Source organism: Panthera leo, chromosome C2, assembly GCF_018350215.1.
Source record: "Panthera leo isolate Ple1 chromosome C2, P.leo_Ple1_pat1.1, whole genome shotgun sequence".
NCBI classification, from domain to species: Eukaryota; Metazoa; Chordata; class Mammalia; order Carnivora; family Felidae; genus Panthera; species Panthera leo.
In genome coordinates, this window is record NC_056687.1 from 151,943,301 (window position 1) to 151,961,039 (window position 17,739).

General features: G+C 54.1%; 1 protein-coding gene across 8 annotated transcripts in view; it reads right to left on the reverse strand.

Moving 5' to 3' along the window:
• Positions 1 to 1,297: 1,297 nt before the first annotated feature.
• The window catches only part of SLC22A14 (solute carrier family 22 member 14), a 30,371-nt gene continuing 13,929 nt past the window's right edge, over positions 1,298 to 17,739 (reverse strand). For 6 of the 8 annotated variants that reach the window (XM_042903112.1, XM_042903109.1, XM_042903111.1 and 3 more), the window contains 11 exons: positions 14,692 to 14,815; positions 13,505 to 14,020; positions 12,661 to 12,764; positions 12,365 to 12,519; positions 11,180 to 11,348; positions 7,423 to 7,543; positions 7,044 to 7,141; positions 6,365 to 6,579; positions 4,079 to 4,187; positions 3,274 to 3,477; positions 1,298 to 1,671 (listed from right to left, as the gene is read on the reverse strand). In XM_042903112.1, coding sequence (XP_042759046.1) covers positions 1,503 to 1,671; positions 3,274 to 3,477; positions 4,079 to 4,187; positions 6,365 to 6,579; positions 7,044 to 7,141; positions 7,423 to 7,543; positions 11,180 to 11,348; positions 12,365 to 12,519; positions 12,661 to 12,764; positions 13,505 to 14,020 — 1,860 coding nt within the window. In that variant the 5' untranslated portion in view covers positions 14,692 to 14,815 and the 3' untranslated portion in view covers positions 1,298 to 1,502. Of the gene's footprint in view, positions 1,672 to 3,273; positions 3,478 to 4,078; positions 4,188 to 6,364; positions 6,580 to 7,043; positions 7,142 to 7,422; positions 7,544 to 11,179; positions 11,349 to 12,364; positions 12,520 to 12,660; positions 12,765 to 13,504; positions 14,080 to 14,691; positions 14,816 to 17,739 lie in introns of all 8 variants that reach the window. The other 2 variants (XM_042903113.1, XM_042903114.1) reach the window with 2 other exon arrangements.

Here is a 17,739-nt window from a genome sequence, read left to right on the forward strand (position 1 = left end):
AAATAAAGAAATATTGGAAATATATACATAAATAAAATAAATAGTAAAAAATATAAAAAATAAAACATCCTGTCATCCTGTAAGCAGATAACTTGTGAGACCCCTTTTTCTGGGACCTGCAAACGCTACTTGGGGGGCAATCTTGGGAAATTTGGCAAAGAACAGGGGGACCAGAAAATGGCACTGAAAGGAGGTGTGGGCACCAGCTTCTTGCTGTGCCCAAGCTTGGGAACACACACCTGGAGCAGGGTGTTTGGACCAGGCTCTGTGCACTGCGCTCCAACCCTCTCTGGGAGACCTGGCCTCCCTGCCTTTGCTCCGCGAGGTTGGACATTCTTTTCTGTCCTTCTCTCCGAAGCTCCAGGGAATTAGCTCCTCCCCGCAAGCTGGTGATCTTCCTTTTTTTCTTTTTTTAAAACTTTTTTTAACATTTGTTTATTTTGAGAGAAAAAGAGTGCGTGTGCATGCAGGAGAGATGCAGAGAGAGGGAGACCTAGGACCCCAAGCAGGCTCTGTGCTGTCAGCACGGATGCGGGATTTGAACCTATGAACCGTGAGATCGTGACCTGAGCCGAAACGGAGTCCGACGTCTCGTAGACTGAGTCACCCAGGCGTCCCTAGCCGATGATCTTCCAATTAAGGGGGCAGAGAAAGAGAAGAGCCAGGCCCTGCCCTCCCAGGGAGAAAGCATGTGCGGCCCATGGCCCGACCCAAAGGTTTCTGACTCTGGCTAACGGATGAGGAGCTCTGGGCCTTCTCCAGTCTAGAGAAGCTCTCACACTGGCTGGGAAGGGCAGACTCACCCTCAGGGTAGTTGGGACTGTAAGCTGGATGTGGGGGCTTATCCCCAGGGAGGCGGAGGTCAGAGGTCAGCCAGGCTGGAGTCATCAGGGAAGGAATACCCAAGGATGTGGTTTGGGTAGTCCCCGAGACCGTGCTTATCTGTGAGTGTCAGAGGGAAAACTGAGCGAGAAAGCGCCGTGCAAATGGGAAAAGGAGTCATTATTCCCTGACACGTGCATACCTCCTTTCAGGCAGAGCTGAAATCTATCTCGGCCTGCCCCCACTAGCAGACGCCTGGGCTAGAGGACGCGGGTGGCATGGGTGCACAGTCCTGGCCTTACCCACTCCCAGCCCTCTTAGACACAGCCCCTGGAGCCCCCAGTCCAGAGAGCGCCTCACTGTCCCCAAGGGCTAGCTAAGGACATGAAGGACACTGAGAAGCCTGTCTGACCCAGCTTCCTCTGGGCCTGGGGCTCTGGGCTCTCCAGACACAGCCAATTGTGACCAAGCCATCTCAAGTCCAACCACGGCACGTTTATTGCCATGAATCACACCCTAGCTCACCCAGGAGGGACCATTTTCGGGGCTCAAGGGCTGGCCTTGGAGCAGGACTGCCCTGCCCCCCGAGCTGGACTGGGCCCCTGGAGTTCGTGGCCTGGAGTCCACGGCCCCACACCCAGCCACTCGGCTCCGGTCGAGATCGTCTGGGGGCCTGGACCTCAGTCATTCTGTGGGTCTGTGTCCCCTGCTCTGCCCGGCACAGGTGTGTGGGAGAGAACGTCGGAGTCCAGTTTCAGCATCGTGGAATCGAGAACCGTGTTCCTCACCACGTCCCCAGTCCCACCTTCGGGTGCCACTTCCTTGGCGAGCAGTTCCTCAGCCATGTTCCTGAAGAAGCCATTGAAGAACAAGTCACGAGTTGCATCTTTAGGGGCTAAGAAAAGCAGTGGTAACTAGAGGCAGCAGTAGCCACGCCTGGCGCTGTGATCCCGAGAGGTGGGGCTTTCCCACACCTGCAAGTCCCCGGCCAACCTTGGTCATGCGCCCTCAGGGACCCTCACCTCCAGGACCAGGCCTGTTCCATCTCCCAACCCTGCCCAGACCCTTCACACTCCTGCATCTCTGGGGCTCATCTCTAGCATTTACTGAGCAGCTGCCATGGGCCAGACTCTGTACCAAGTGCTTTATGTGGACTTAGTCTTACCAAGAGCCCTATGAGAGAGAAAGGCTAGGCCTCATGTCTTTCTTTACCTCTCTGTGCCTCAGTTTCCTCCTCTGTAAAATGGGGCACAGTGACAGGACCTATCTTGCATGCGGCTGTGGTTAGGACAAAGTATGAAAAGGCACGTGTGGAACAGGACTTGACACATGGTAAACGTTCAATAAAGGTTAGCTGTTTTTATTACTCTGGTATCATTCCATTTTGCAAATGAAAAAGCTGAGTCTCAGAGGTATTAGGTAACTCCCCTGGGCACATGCTAGGATGTGGCAGCAGAGACAGAAATCCAGGCCCTCTGGCTCCAGGGGCTGTTTCTTAGCTCCTCTTGCTGCTTTGCATTTCCCCCTCTCTACAAGGGGACAAACTCCTATTCATCCTTCAAAGCCCTACTCAAATGTCACTTCTTCTGTGACACCTGCCTCAACTCCCCAAGCTGAAGGTCCTCCCTCCTGGGCCGTCTATAGGTCCTGTGCATCCCTCCCTCAGAGCCCATTAAGTGAAGACTTTCTCCCCATAAAATATTGCTTGAGGCTGGGGACGTCTTACCTCTGACAATGCCTAGCACAGATGGTGCCAATAAGAGTTTGAGGAGGGAGGGAGACGGGGAAGAGGGTAGAGGATGCCCAGAGACAGCCACCCTGTGATATGAGCACAGGGCACTGGAGGACATCAGCCAGCCTCTGTCCCTCACCGGTGCTCAGGTCCCCTCAGGTCCAGGGGGAGAGCGATGGGCCATATCGGCCCAAACCCCAGGAGACGTGGTCCTGCTAGTCATGAGACCAGAAGAGACCAGAGGCCAGAAGTACCCCTGGGGCAATCAGGATGGAGCCCAATTCCCAAACGGGACCCTGGGCTGCTGCAGCCTTGAAGTCAGAGTCACGAATCAAGACTGGGTCCTCTTTGAGGACCCGAGAGTTAAGACCGGAAATCAGAGGTACTCAGAGAGCTGGTGGCCAGCCAGTCCCTCTGCCATGGGAGGTAGGGAGCCCAGGGCATCTCCATGGACAGCACCCAGTCCGGACAGGCAGCCAGAGGGGAAGGGAGAGGGGAAGACCTGGCCCGGGGTTGGTCAGGAGAGCCAAGAGGGTGGGAGCTGGCAGAGGCCAGGCTGCACGGAGGGGGTCGCGGCAGCATCCGGGAGAGCTGGGCAGACTTCTGTAGACACAGAGTGGCCCTTGTGTCACAGGGCCATCTGGCAAACAGGCAGGGATAGACGGTGCCTGACTATTCTCAGTGCCAAGGGCCAGAGCCCAGGGGCCACACACACCTACCTTGTCTGTAGGGGGTAGTGCTCCAGGATATCAGGGAGAGGCTGGTCTTGCGTTTCTGGCAACAGGGAGCAGAAGAACAAGGCCAGGATGGCTGAGACGCAGCAGAGGAGGATGGGGAGGAGGGTGAGTCTCTGGCTGATGATCATCAGGGACGAGATGGCTCCAGCTGCCCAGGCCAGGGACACCAGCCCCAGACCTGTCGCCCTGGAAGGGGAGGTGAGAGCTCGTCTGGGAGGCCTCCTGGGCCCAGAGGCTGGCTGGAGGTGGGGCGGAAACAGAAGCTCCCCAAAACCTCACACTCTCCAGTCTCCAGCCCATCCCGACTCCCCAGAGACCCTTGCACAGCACTGGGCTCCCCCCTGATTCAGGGCAAGCGGTAATTTCTTCTGGGCCTACTTCTTGGAGCAGGAGACCCACCCGGCAGCGTGCGGGCCCGCGGGGAGAAGCCAGGGTGGTGGCGTTGGGTGGGGGGCAGGACGCTGCCACCCTCACCATGGCTCCACGCTGCGGGGTGGAGCCTCAGGGCAGGGCTGTCACATCTCGGCCCGCTGTGCAAGGCGGAGACTGCAGTCAGACTGCCTGCTGCTGCCATTCGCTGTCTGGCCTCCACCTGATGCTGTGGTCTGAGATCGGGCTAATGATGGAGTCTGGGGGATTTTCTGGAGGGTCAACGGGGTGACCCAGGGAAACCACTCATCATCACGTGCCTGTCACCGGGTGCACGGCCGTTCTCACGGAGGTCTCAGTCTCCATCCCGCGTGCCCTCGCCATGCCCCCCAGGGGCCCTGCCCGCCAGGCCACCTACCTGAGGACCGTGGGCAGGAGCTCAGCGGTGTAGATGAAGCACACGGTGACCGAGGCCGCCAGGCTGAACTCTCCAAGCGCGACCATCAAGACCATTATGGATTTCAGCTCTATGGCCAGACAACGGGGCCACCTGAGTCTGGGGCCGTCCTCCCCTGGGGACGAGGGTTGGGGGCCGCCCATCTGCTCTCCCTCCATCCCTCTTCAAGGCATCTGAACAGTCCTCCCCCACCACCTGGTGGTCAGCTGGTCAGCAGACTCAGGCCGGGCCAGGCCAGTATATCTGCGGTGAGATTGCTCCTCCCCTCGGCCTCTCAGTCCCCGCACCTCTGCCTCCCGGCTCACTCCTTTCTTCCACATGCTCACCTGAGGCCGCTTCCCCTACTACTCGACCTGCTCAGGGCCCTCCCACCTCCCCGGCCATCCTCTGCAAGGTAGACCAAGCAGGGAGGGGTGCACAGGGGCCGGGAAGGGTTCGGGCCCTGGAGCCCCAACTCTTAAGACATTCCAGGATTCCCGATTCGGGGCAGCCAGATGTGCGCGTTGAGGAAGGAAGAGAAGATCCCAGAAAGGCCATTCCTCAGCCTTGGGGAGGTCCGGGGGCAGGAGGGAGCTGGAAGCTTCCAGCTCTCCCTCTACCAGCTTCTCCCGGGCCCTGCCCGCGCCCCGCTCCCCACTCTGGCCCCAGCTTTGCTTGGCTTTGGGATGAAACCAGAGATATGGTTCATCTATTGGGGATTCCTAGTTTCCCTCACACATGTGAGAGTCTCAAACGTTTCTGTTTGACTCAGTGTAGGCCCACTGTTTACAAAAACCACCAAGCCATAGGAATTTAAGAATGCCTTGGTTTCCCCATTTTGTTTTAGCCAGTCAACGCTGCCAGCATCCGAAAGAGGAAGGGTCTCAGGCAAGATGTGCACAACGCTAACCCCCAGAGAGCAGGAGGGCTCCCCCTGGAGGCAGACCTTGGACAAGCTCCCCCACCCTGACCCCTGCAGCTGAGGGGGCTCTTGCGGTTAGCAATTCTGATGGAGTGAACCCTGACATCTTAACACCCACATCCCCAGCCCTGCCGCTCTCCAGTCCTGTGACCTGGGGCATATTCATCGTCTAAGGGCTCTCTGAATTTTTTTAAAAAATAATTTATTGTCAAACTGGCTTCCATACAACACCCAGTGCTCATCCCAACAGGTGCCCTCCTCAATGCCCATCACCCACTTTCCCCTCCCCCCACCCCCCCATCCACCCTCCGTTTGTTCCCAGTATTTAAGAGTCTCTTGTGGTGTCCCTCCTTCCCTCTCTGTAACTTTTCCCCCCTTCCCCTCCCCCACGATCTTCTAAGTTTCCCAGGATCCACATATGTGCGAAAACATATGGTATCTGTCTTTCTCTGCCTGACTTATTTCACTTAGCATCACCCTCTCCAGTTCCATCCACGTTGCTACAAAAGGCCAGATTTCATTCTTTCTCATTGCCACGTAGTATTCCATTGTATATATAAGCCACAACTTCTTTACCCATTCATCAGTTGGTGGACATTTAGGCTCTTTCCATCATTTGGCTACTGTTGAGAGTGCTGCTATAAACATTGGGGTACAAGTGCCCCTATGCCTCAGCACTCCTGTATCCCTTGGGTAAATTCCTGGCAGTGCTATTGCTGGGTCATAGGGTAGATCTATTTTTAATTTTCTGAGGAGCCTCCACACTGTTTTCCAGAGGCTCTTTGAAATTTTGAAAATATTGCCACCCCTGCCCCCCGCCTCCATTTCCTTGTCTGGTTCTGAGCTGAAGGGTACTGCGCCTTCCTGGGAAGGAGAGGCCTCCATGCAAGAATGTTCCGGAGAGTTTAGCCCACTGTTACATGCAGTTTTCAGTGGGCAGGTCATTTTTTTCCTGGTGGGGTCACAGATAAAAGGCGTTTCCCAATCAGAGGCTGCAGATGAGAGGCAGGGCCGGGGGTACCAGTTGAAGGCCTGTTTGTGGGCCTCCGTTCATACGCAACCATCAGATCTGACCGGAAGAAGGCCACCTACTCTCCCACACAAGGATGGGTCCTGGGACAGCACTCCCTCCTCTCCCAGGTTTCTGAGAGCTTCCAGCACTCGGTCTCGGAGTTCTCCTTCGGGGAGGGCAGTGCTCCAGTGACTGGCACCAGCTCAGGAGGGTAGGTGAGCTGTGGGAGCAGGAGGCTGGCTCCCCGGGGTGTCTTGTTGGCCGGGCAGGGCAGGAGGAAGGGGTCTGAGGAAGCAGGAAGGCTGGGGGCTGCCGAGGGGAGGGTGAGCTGTACCTGGGGGGAGGATAAGGATAAGCAGGCACGTCAGGGTGCCTTGGAAGAGGCTCGCAACCAGGCTCCACTTCCTCCCGATCTGCTCGAGGAGAAAGATGCAGCACAGCCGGGCGGGCACCTCCATGATGCCAGGAATCACTTGTCCGAAGTGGATGTTCATGGCAAAATCCTTCAACTTGAAGCACAGCGTAAAATAGCTGTAACTGACAGTAAACCTGAAATGAAGCCAGGAGAGAGACATTCAGAGAGAGAGAGGGAGATACAGACGGGCCAGGAATAAAGACAGGGGCAGAGGAGCGCCCGGGGGGCTCGGTCGGTTAAGAGTCTGGCGTGATCGCGGTTCAGGTCACCATCTCACAGTTCGTGAGACCAAGCCCCGCGTAGGGCTCTGTTGACAGCGTGGAGCCTGCGTGGGATTCTCTACCCCCACCCCCTTCCAGCCCCTCCCCTGCTCGAGAGCTCTCTGTCTCACAAATAGGTCAGTGAACTTAACAACAACAAAGACAGAGGCAGAGTCAGCTGGGAGCTGGGTGGGACGGGCTGGGAAAGAGAAACAGAGCACAGAGCTCTGGACCCATAGGCCAGCTTCCCGCCTGCAGCCCGCTTATGCCCCCTTCCCTCTCCAGAGCCCCCGACACTCCCTGCTTGCAGTCCCTGCCAGCCGGTCCCAACTACTCACCACACACAGCCCATCACCAGGGTCACCCTTCGGAGGTGCCTATTGTTATAGAAGTCCAGGACAGACGCCTTAGTCACCTTCTTTCTGGGCAGCTGGAGCTACAGGACAAGCGGGACCACCAGGGGCAAGGCCGAGACCCCGGCTCGCTCCCCACCCCCACAGGACCTCAAGGCCCTCCCGCTCCCCACCCCCGTCCCCCACAGTCCCAGCTCGGCCTCCGGCCTTCCACCGGCAGGGTTCGATGTCGCTGCCTCCGTTCTCCTCAAACAGTGGACTGGGGACACCCTGTGGGCGGAGGTCCCACCTGAAAGGAGGAGGAAGGAAAAGGCCCTTCCTGCAGCCCCTGTCCTGGCCCCACTCCGGGCCCGAGGCCTCTTACCTTGTCCAGCAGACTTAGGGGAATGGTCTTCTTGTTCACGCCCGCCACGTAGCACAGCATCTGCTTCGCTTCCTCCAACTTCCCGTTCATCAACAGCCACCGTGGGGACTCCGGCAGGATCCTGCACGTACCACCCGCTCTTACCCATCCTTGCGAGATGCCCCCGAGACCTCCCACATGAGGCGACGTGGGTGTCGGAGGACTTGAAAGAGACCATCAACCTCGGGCGCCCCTGCCCCTTTCTGGCAGTCAGCCCTTCCCCTGCCCCGGCCACACACGGCCCCCCTGCTGCCCAGTGTCACCCCAGACACAGGCTGCCTCTGCCCTCCAGCGTCTTCCCCCTCGCCTACCTCTACAAACTCCCTACCTTCCGATCTCAGGCGTCAGTCCCGCCTGCCCAGGCACCCTGAGGGCACTGTCCCCCACGCCCACAGCCTCTATTAGAGCCCCGCTCTCCTGGGTGGCATTTCCCTTCTCCCTCTCTGTCTCCTAACAGCTTGCAGAATATGGAGGGCAGGACCCCAGGGCCCAGCCCCTGATTGAGTGAGTAGAGGTCCTCCCTGTCCCACCTCCTCCCTCGCCACATTGCCCACTGCCTTTGACCTCTGCATAACTCTGGTCCCTCAGTTCTTCCCGATCCTCCCGGGTTGTCAGAATGTCCACGGACGAACATTTATTAGGTGCCCTGGATTGTGCCTGATGCCCTTACATATATATATATATATATATATGTAACATATATATATATGTTATATATATATATATATATACACACACATATATATATGATATGTTACATATATATATACATATATATATATATATGTATATATATATATATATATATATATATATATATATATATATATCATCCGGTTTAATCCCTGCCCAGCCCTGGACCTAGTTTGATTATCCCCTTTTTATTCCCAGCCTCGAGGGGTAAGGACTCGCCCAGGGTCACAGAGGCAGAGTTAGCATGGACGTCAGTGCCCTGATTGGGCACTCTTTACAAACTGTGCCATCACTCCCTGCAGATTCTCGCGTCACCCTCCTCTCGAAGCCCTAGCCTGAATTCCACGGCCAGCAGTGTATACATGTGCCCATGACACTGGAGGCAGCCGCATTCTTATCAAATTTGTTTAATGTCTATTCATTTCTGAGAGAGAGAGAGAGCACAAGCGGGAGAGGAGCAGAGACAGAGAGAGGGAGAGGGAGACACAGAACCCGAAGCGGGCTCCAGGCTCTGAGCTGTCAGCACAGAGCCCGACGCGGGGCTCGAACTCACAAACTGTGAGACGGTGACCTGAGCTGAAGCCGAAAGCTTAACCGATGGAGCCACCCAGGCGCCCCAAGGCAGCTGCATTCTTTCTGCCTGCCCCTGCTCCTGCCCTCCCCTGGGGCCAGCCGGCAGTGCCCCTGACATCCTTCTCCACTGTAAGGCTGAGGAACTCTCCTAAAGAAAGTCACCCAACTGGGACTTCTTCAGAAAGATGGGAGATTGACCACATGCCCACTCTAAACAACACGAATGAAAAAGGATAGCAATAGAGAGAGTGGGAGAGAAGACCGGTGGAAGAAAGACGTAAGAAATACACATAGCTCAGAAGCTGAGGGGCTGGAAACCTCCGGTTCCTGGTGGTAAGACTCTCTTCCCGTCCCCAGGCTGCTGTCATCTCTTCAAACCTGGCAAAGGAGCCTGCTTTTGCGAAAGGGAGTCAGTCTGCCCTCCCACTCCTTGCCTGGAGCTTACTGATCCCGAAAAGCGGGAGCTGCCCTGACAGTCATTTCCAGGAGAGCTAATTCGTGTCCCCTCAAGTCGGAGCACCTACACGAAACCAGAGATGGGGGAGCTCCCCCTCAGGAAGGAAGTCGGTGGGAGCCATCCACGATGGCAGGGCGGGGGCTGGGCGTGGTGAGAGTCTTTTTGACGAAGTGGACCCTGCTGTCTTGAAGTCACCCCACGTGCTAGGGTGAGGGGACCCCTGCAGAGAGAGCCCGGGGAGTGACCTGCCAGGGACAGGGTGCGGAGAGATCACAACGACAGTACCTAGAGCATGAGAAGACACGGGTGAGCCCCTGAAGACCCACAGGCGGGCCCCTGAGGCACCTGCATTTGAACATCTGCCCTACAGAGGACAATGACCATGAATACAGCCCCTGTTGTGCACTTATCTCTTTTCTCGAATGGCCCCTCCCCTGCCTAGGATCTAGAAGATCACCGAGCAGGTAGACCGAGGAGAAAGGGCAAAGGTCAGAATACTAGCCTGAGCTGGCTAGCCACCGGGGAGAAGCTGCCAACTAGACGGGAGATCAAGTTTTAAACTGGCCTGGACTGGATTTTTTTCATGCCCGAAAGTGCGTCTGAATGATCAAAATGAGACTTTTTTCTTAGAACTAAGACTGACCCTAAAGAGATGGAACCTGCCCAAGATAATGTCACGAGTCAGCAAAGGAACAGCTGACAGGGCGGGTCTGAAGAAAAATGGACCCCATTCAATGAGCCATCTGTTCACAGAATGTAGAACTAGGGAGGCAGCTACCAGAAGAAAGAGCTAAGAGTCCAGCGTCATGGCATCTGGGGAAGGAACTGGGGGGCTGAGGGGAGCTGAAACTGTCCACTTACTTTTCACCACAGACCGTCTGGTTGTTACGTAGTCGTCAACCACATGCATCCATTGCAGTAGTGACATTTCGAAGAAATGTTTCAAGGTCAAGCCGTGAAACACCATTTCCTAGTTACATGACAGAGTCACGCCATCTGGCATCAGCTGGGTCCCCACGGGCACTTGGGCATCCCGGTGACTGCCAAAGACGGTCTCCAGCACCTGCCGAATTTGGAAGGTCTCCAAGCCACCTACCCGGCCTCACTCTTAACTGCTCACTCCTCTCACCATCCATGTTGGGTATGGCCCAGTGGGTAAAACGCAGAGGCTCCGGGGCCACACAGGCTGAGTCAAATCCCAAACCGCCACTTTGTAGCTATATGGCCTAGGGCAAGTTACTTCCATTCTCGGAAGCCTCTGTTCTCCCCTCCAGGCCCCCCGCCCCCCACGTCTTCAGCGCCCAAGAGACTCACACCCATCTTTCAGGGTCGTAAAGATTAAATGTGATGATTCCAAGGTGAGACCTGATCCTTCCTTCACACTGAACTGCCTGGCCCTTAACCAGGTGATTTCAGTCTCTTCCTCTTCTCTTCCCCCCCTCCCCAATCACTTGTCCCTTCCTAGCTTCAGTCCCTCGGGTTCCTGTCTGTGACGCCCCACAAGTCAGAGCATCACATACCCTCCCTGACTCTGCCTTTGCTGTCCAAGCACGTTATCACTTTGCCCCTGCCCACCGCAGCCCAGCGCTGTGGAAGAGTCACCTCGTGGAAGGCTCCATTTTTCAGCCTCTCTTCAGTCCCTCAACCCCCTGCCACTTCACTGAGGCTACCTCCAGGCCACCAAGGCCAGTAGACTCTTCCCCAGCATCACCTTTCTTGCCTTCAACCTTGACCATGCTCTTGTCCTGAGCTCCTGCCTCTCAACCCTTTGCCTTCTGATTTCTCTGTTTCTCTGACATCTCTTTGAGGGTCTCCTCTGCTGGGGGTTAAGGCTAGGGTTCCAGACGCTCGGCCCTGGGCTCTTCCTCATTACATCCACACCCCATCCACTTTCTTCAAGGGAAAATCCCACCCACTCCACCCCTTCAAGGACCCCCCGAAACCCTCAACTTCCAGCCCGTCAGACCCGTCACTGCGCGTGCCCTGTTTGCTCACCAGATATAGAAGATGAGGGGGAACACAGGTGCACCACCCACCAGAAACAGCAGCCGCCAGTGGGGAAGGCTGTTGGCAAGCCCTGTCAGGAACATGACTCCCACAGAGAAAAAGCAGTGTTCCAGGATGATGGCATGGGACCGGTGCTCAGCCACTAGCCACTCAGTGGCTGTGCGGAGGCCAAGAGGACAAAATCATGGTCAGCTCACCGGGGCTACCCCTGTACCCAGACTTCTGAGATGCCCCAGCCCTGCTCTGGACAGTTCAGCCTGGCTGAACGTCCTTCTGCCCTAGGTGGACGTACTAGATGGCCTCCGGTCCTTTCTCAGCCTGACTGCTCCCTCTGAACACATCCTGCCTGACCCCATGTGTCTCTCTCAGAGATGGCTCATTTCTGGGTACAAGTCCTCACACATGGTCTGACACACAGTGAGGCAAGGAATCTGTGTCCTTGTGTTTGTTTTTAGTGGCTCGGGGCTTTGGCCACCCCGGCCTCGGGCCCTGGGGAGAATCTAGTTCCTTCTGACCCGCTCCAATGAGAGGAGAGAGGTCTCTGGCCGGGGACCCCTGAGCTCACTGGGCCACAGCAGCTGTAAGCTCGATGAGCATAGGGGCACTTAGGGCTTTCGCATTCCACAGGCCAGGGATGAAATCCCAGCTCCTTCCTGTAACTGTTGTGTGGCCCTGAGCAAGTTGGTTACCTTCCTGAGGCTCAAGTATCCTTCTCAGTTAAAGGGATAATAGATGAGCGCCTACTGAACAGGGTGCTGTCATGACACGCTGAGACAGTATGTAACGGGGTTAGCAGCTCGCCTGGTCCTTCCGAAGGGCTCAATAAATGTAAGCCATGTACGGGGAATGCGAGAGAGGTAAGGGGGGTTAATGCGTGCGGTACGAGGTGCCTAGGGTGGAGGATGAGTCTGGAAGGGCGGTCTGCGGACATTGGCCCGCATCGCCACAGGCAGCTGGGAAGAACCTCTTGCCTCCACGGCCTGCCTGGATTGGGCCTCAACTCTACTCGTCCTGCAGGGTCCCTAAGTACCCGCCAGCCCCGCCCCGCCCCACGATCGCCCCGCCCCACGATCGCCCCGCCCTTCGACCGGCCCCGCCCCTCCAGGCCCCGCCCTCTGCTCCCCACCCGCCCCGCCCCTCACAACACCTGCACGGCCGCCGGCCGGGGCTCACCTAAAGACACGCTGCTGATGGTGTAGCCCACCAAGGCCTGGGACACGCCGAAGCGGAAGAACAGGTACTGGTGAAAGGTGTTGACGAAGGCTGTCCCGAAGCCGAAGATGATCAGCCCCAGCAGCGACATCAGGATGGTGGGGTAGCGGCCCAGCCTGCGGGCGGTCGAAGGGAGGCTGCGCCTAGCCTAGCGCGAGGGCCTCCCTGGCTCGCCCAGCACGACACCCGGGGCCAGGCCTTGAGTGCCCCTACCCTCGCCTGCCCCAGCTTGAGACTCTAGCTCTGAATGCACTCACTTGTCACTCATGAGCCCGAAGATGAGGGACCCGGTCAGGATGCCCGCGGCGAACATGGTCTGCATGCTCTCCGAGTTCTGCTCCTTGCCACACACCAAGTCAAACTGGGGGGGTTATACAGGATTGGCTACAGGTCTCCACCCAGGGCCAGCCTTCTGGGTCTAGAGACTGCACCCCTCTACCCCGCCCCCAACCCGCAGGTGGGCCTTTAGGCAGAAGAGGCCTGGGTCAGGGACGGGCAACCCGGCCTGCAGCAGGTGCCTCAGGTGTCACCTCTGCATTCTACCCGGCACCTGGCAGACTCTGGGAGTGAGGCCTGGAGAGAGGGGACCAGAGGCCCAGGCCAAAATGGGGAAGAGGCCGAGAGGAAACTGAGCAAAGACGGGAATCACTGAAGACCCTTTCCCAAGTACAGGTATCAGGCCTCAGTCTAGAGATTCCAGTTGGGCAGGTCTGTGCGGTGAAGGGCCCAGCTTGCAGCTCGGGCTGAGAAACCCTGTAGGAGGCGCCCGATGAAAACTGCTTCTTCCCCGGGGCTCTCTATCTTGTGTGAGTTCAGAGGGCAGGGCCTCGACTACAGAGGCAGCTCCCCGGACAGATGGCAAGGCCTGCCGACTGACATTTGCCTCTGCACCCAAATCTGCTCCAGCTTCCCGGCGAAGACAGCTGAAGCCGGGGCTGGACAACAGGACCCTAAGGTTCTGCCCTGGCTCTGCCTCTGCAGGGTGACCTCGGGCCAATCACTTCCCCTCCCCGGGCCTCAGTTTCCCCACCTGCTCAAAGAGGGTGAGGGCACATCTCTGGGCCTGTGGGGTAGCTATAGACAACTCAGGAGAAGGCACACCTCATTGACCAGTGATCGCTTCTTGGTGTCAGGGTAGACCCACCCATCTTGGCATGACTCTGTGTGGTTGAGGCCAAACTGGATGATAGAATCCAGGTCCCAGGCTACGGGCAAGTACATGAGGCACGTCTGGAAACTTCCATTGGGTTCTCGGGGCAGGGTCAGGTTCATCTGCTCAGCCTCGGTGAGGTTGGGACCCACTGCTAGAATCCAGCTGGTATTACAATAGGGCTTCTGGGCTGTGAACACGAAGACGTCGGCAGAGATAAAGAAGGCCAACAGGATGTTGGGGATGAAGGTGAGGACCACCAGTCTCCGCTGGAACGTGCCGAACTCCCCCACCGCATCCAGGATGTGGGCAAACTTGTCATCCTGGTTGGCTTCTGTGGCCCTCAGTCTGCGTAACAGCATCTCCAGAGACCAGGAATTGGGGTGTTCTTGTGCCTCGTGCTGGTTCAAGTTCTTGGAAGGGTGGTGGGATCTGTGTTTTATCTTGCAGTTGCTTTCTCCTGACATCTGTTCCAAGAAAGGACGCCACTCAGGGACTGCTGCTACCACTTCCCAGACACGAGAGACTGGAATGGGAGCCACTGGTCAGAAATGGGCCTCTCTAGAGCCTTGGAATAGTTTGGATTCTGGCCTTGATGTTCTCTGTAGCTCCCTCCTTGGCTTATGAAGTTTCTCAGTCAACGTCATTTGTCCCCCATGAGCCCCACCCACCCCTGATTTTCAGTACACTGAGGGTTTTTTAAACATTTGAGAAAGTGTCACTTCTGTTGTCATGAGTAAGTTCTGAGAAGCTTTGGTCTCCCACAGCTTTCCCAGAACTGAAACTTTGTTGACACACACAGGGAGGCACTGACAGTCTTGCAAAAGTAGGAGAGGTCTCCAGGGACAATTCCTTCAAAAACAAACAAACAAACAACACCCCCTCCCCGCACCCCCCTCCCCCCCATATCTGGACCAAGAGTTGCCAGGAAACTGAGGCCAAGATAGGTGGCTGGAAGCCTTGACCACAGAGATAGGGAGCCAAGCCTGGGCACCAGCAACATAGAGCCAAACTGGAAAGGCAGGTAAGGGGAAGGCAGTGCGGGGCAGGGGCGGGGTGGGGGGGGGGAAGGCAGTGCGGGGCAGGGGAGGGGTGGGGGGGGGAAGGTAGCAATTCTGACTGTAAGGAGATTTATTACCTTGGAACAGCAGCGAGGTGGGAAACGATGCTTAAAACTGTGTTGAGCTGAAATCCTCAGTGGAGCTGAAAGAGCTCCTGGGTTGGGCACCAGCAGAAGCAGAAACAAGCCTTCTCTGTTAAGCCTGCACAGATTACAATCAAGCAAAGAGTTCAAAAAGAAAGATTATGAAAGTCATGAGAAGGCAATCCATTCTGAAACAACAGCTCCTGGCTGCAGGTGTCAGAACGGTCAGTTACACAGTATAGAGCCACTGTCATACGCGGTTTTCAAAGAAATGAAAGTCGTAATTACAGGGTGGACCCACGACAAGAATTGACAAAAAGCAGACATTTTCGGAGGGCAGACACTGAGCTTCTAAATGAAACAGAAACACTAAACTGAAGGCTGCTGAGTCAGATTTGATGCAAAGAATTAGGGAACTGGAACGTATAGCCAAAATGTGAAACAGAGGCCCAAAGACTCAAGAGATACAAGGTTTCCCATGCATGGAGACATAGAGAAGCAAAATCTAAAGAGAGAAAAGCAATGCATTTTCTAAAACTTGGAAAACATGAATCCATAGTCTCAGGAAATAGTACGTCCCAAGCAGGATCAATGAAAAAGAAACCCACGGCTACGCACATTGCAATGAAGCTATAGAAGGCATCAGTGACAAAGGTCTTCGAAAACGTCTAGAGAGAAGACATATCACTGACGAACGACCAGCGGTGGTAGCCTTCTGTTAAACAAAAGTGGATAATCAACAAGGAAACCAGAAGAGAGTGAAAGTCTTTAGGAAAAAAGAAAAGAATAGCCAAGCTAGAATTGTTTACTCATCAAAATTATCTGTCAAGAATGGGGTAAAATAAAGACAGGTATAGCTGGTCAAAAATTGAGGGAGCATTCATGTAAAAGACCTGATTTAATGGAGTTTCTAAAAAGTAAGGAGGAGGAAAACTATTTCAGGAGAATAGCCTCAGAAGCAATGAGCAATCAAAAAAGGTAAACATGTAAGCCAATCCAAATATTGATCATATTAAATAATAAAGATCCTGTCCACTTGTGGAATTAAAAAAAAAAATGACAACATGATGGGCAATAATAAAATATGTCAGGAAGGGGACATTCAGAGCCAAAATATCCCTTTCTATTGTTTGGGATGTAGGACAGAGAAACCAAAAATTCAAATTAACATATGCATGATAAACTTTAAAGGACAACCACTCCAGTGATATACCCAGAGAACAGTAGTGGGAAAAAGTGGATGAAAGGGGAAAACAAATACAAACCGTCAATCCAAAAGAAGTTAAGGAAAGAGGAAAAAAAAAAAAGGGTGGCAATCATTGAGACTGGAAAAATGAGACACAGTACATTGATTATCACTAGTTTAAAAAGAGATGGTTGGATTGAGCCTTTTAAAAGTCAAATTCATACGCTGTTTTTCCAGAGGGTGACCAGTATTTTCCAATTCTCCCAGAACACACCCAGTTCACGTCTGTTGTGCTGGTATAATGACTCACAGTGTCCCCTTAACCCCTCATAAAAGTTTTGATTTGTATGACAATTTGGTCACCCCGAGAGAAGGCACGTGTAAAGCATAAGCATGAAAGGTTGAGGGTAAGAGGATGGAAAAAGTTACATTAGGCAAACATTATTTTAAAAAAGCTGATTTAGGGGCGCCTGGGTGGTTCAGTCCATTGAGTGACTGACTCTTGGTTTTGGCTCAGGTCATGATCTCACGATTTGTGAGTTTCAGCTGCGCATCAGGCTCTGTGCTGAGTGTGAAGCCTGCTTAAGATTCTCTCTCTCTGTCTCTCTCTCCCTCCCTCTGCCTCCCACTTGCACTCTCTCTCAAATAAAATGAAAGAAAGAAAGAAAGCAAGCTGACTTAGCTACATTACTATCAGACAAAATAAAAAGATAAAGCATCATTTGGAATAGAGGGATTCCTTATCTAAATATAAAAGTTCAGTATACCACAAGCGTGAATTTTAAATATATATGAACCTGACAAATGTCTTCAAATATGTAAAACAATAATCAGTATAACAGGAGAAATTGACAGCTCATCAATATCATGATGAGAAATTTCAATGCACCTTTTGTTTTATAAGTTTATTTATTTATTTATTTGTTTGTTTATTTTGAGAGAGAGAGAGAGAGAGAGCACACGTGAGTGGGGGAGGGGGGCAGGAGGAGGAAGAAGACAGAATCCTAAGCAGTCTCCATGTCAGTACAGAGCCCAATCCAGGGCTCGATCCCACAAAAGGTGAGATCATGACCCGAGCTGAAATCGAAAGTCAGATGCTAAGCCACTCAGGCACCCCTTCAAGGGGTCAAATATACAAAAACTTAGTAAAGATCTAGATTATTTGAATCACACCATTAATGAGACTTTTCTAATGGCCATTTGTGAAAGTCTGCATCTAACCACTAGAGAATACCCATTTTTCTCATGCCTCCTGGGAGCATTTGCAAAACTTTATCATGTACTAGGCAATAAAGCAAGCCTCAACAAATGTCAAAGAATAGTCGAAAATTGTCTTGTGACCACCACGCAATTAAATTAGAAGTCACTAACAAACAGCTTAATGGCTTAATTTAGAATTCTTGTATATTTTGGGGGGTGCACGGGTGGCTCAGTCATTTGAGCATCTGACTCTTTTATTTTTAAAAAACTTTTTAAATGTTTATTTATTTTTGAGAGAGAGACAGAGACAGAGTGTGAGCGGGGAAGGGCCAGAGAGAGAGGGAAACACAGAATCAGAAGCAGGCTCCAGGCTCTGAGCTGTCAGCACAGAGCCCGACTCGGGGCTCAAACTCACAAACCGTGAGACCATGACCTGAGCCGAAGTCGGACACTTAACTGCCTAACCACCCAGGCGCCCCAAGCATCTGACTGTTGATTTCAGCTCAGCTCATGATCCCAGGGTCATGGGATTGAGCCCCACACCAGGCTCTGAACTGGGGGCATGAAGCCTGCTTAAGATTTTCTCTCACTCTCCCTCGGCTTCTCCCTCGCTCATGCATGTGCTGGGGCGTGCTCGCTCTCTCTCTCTCTCTCTC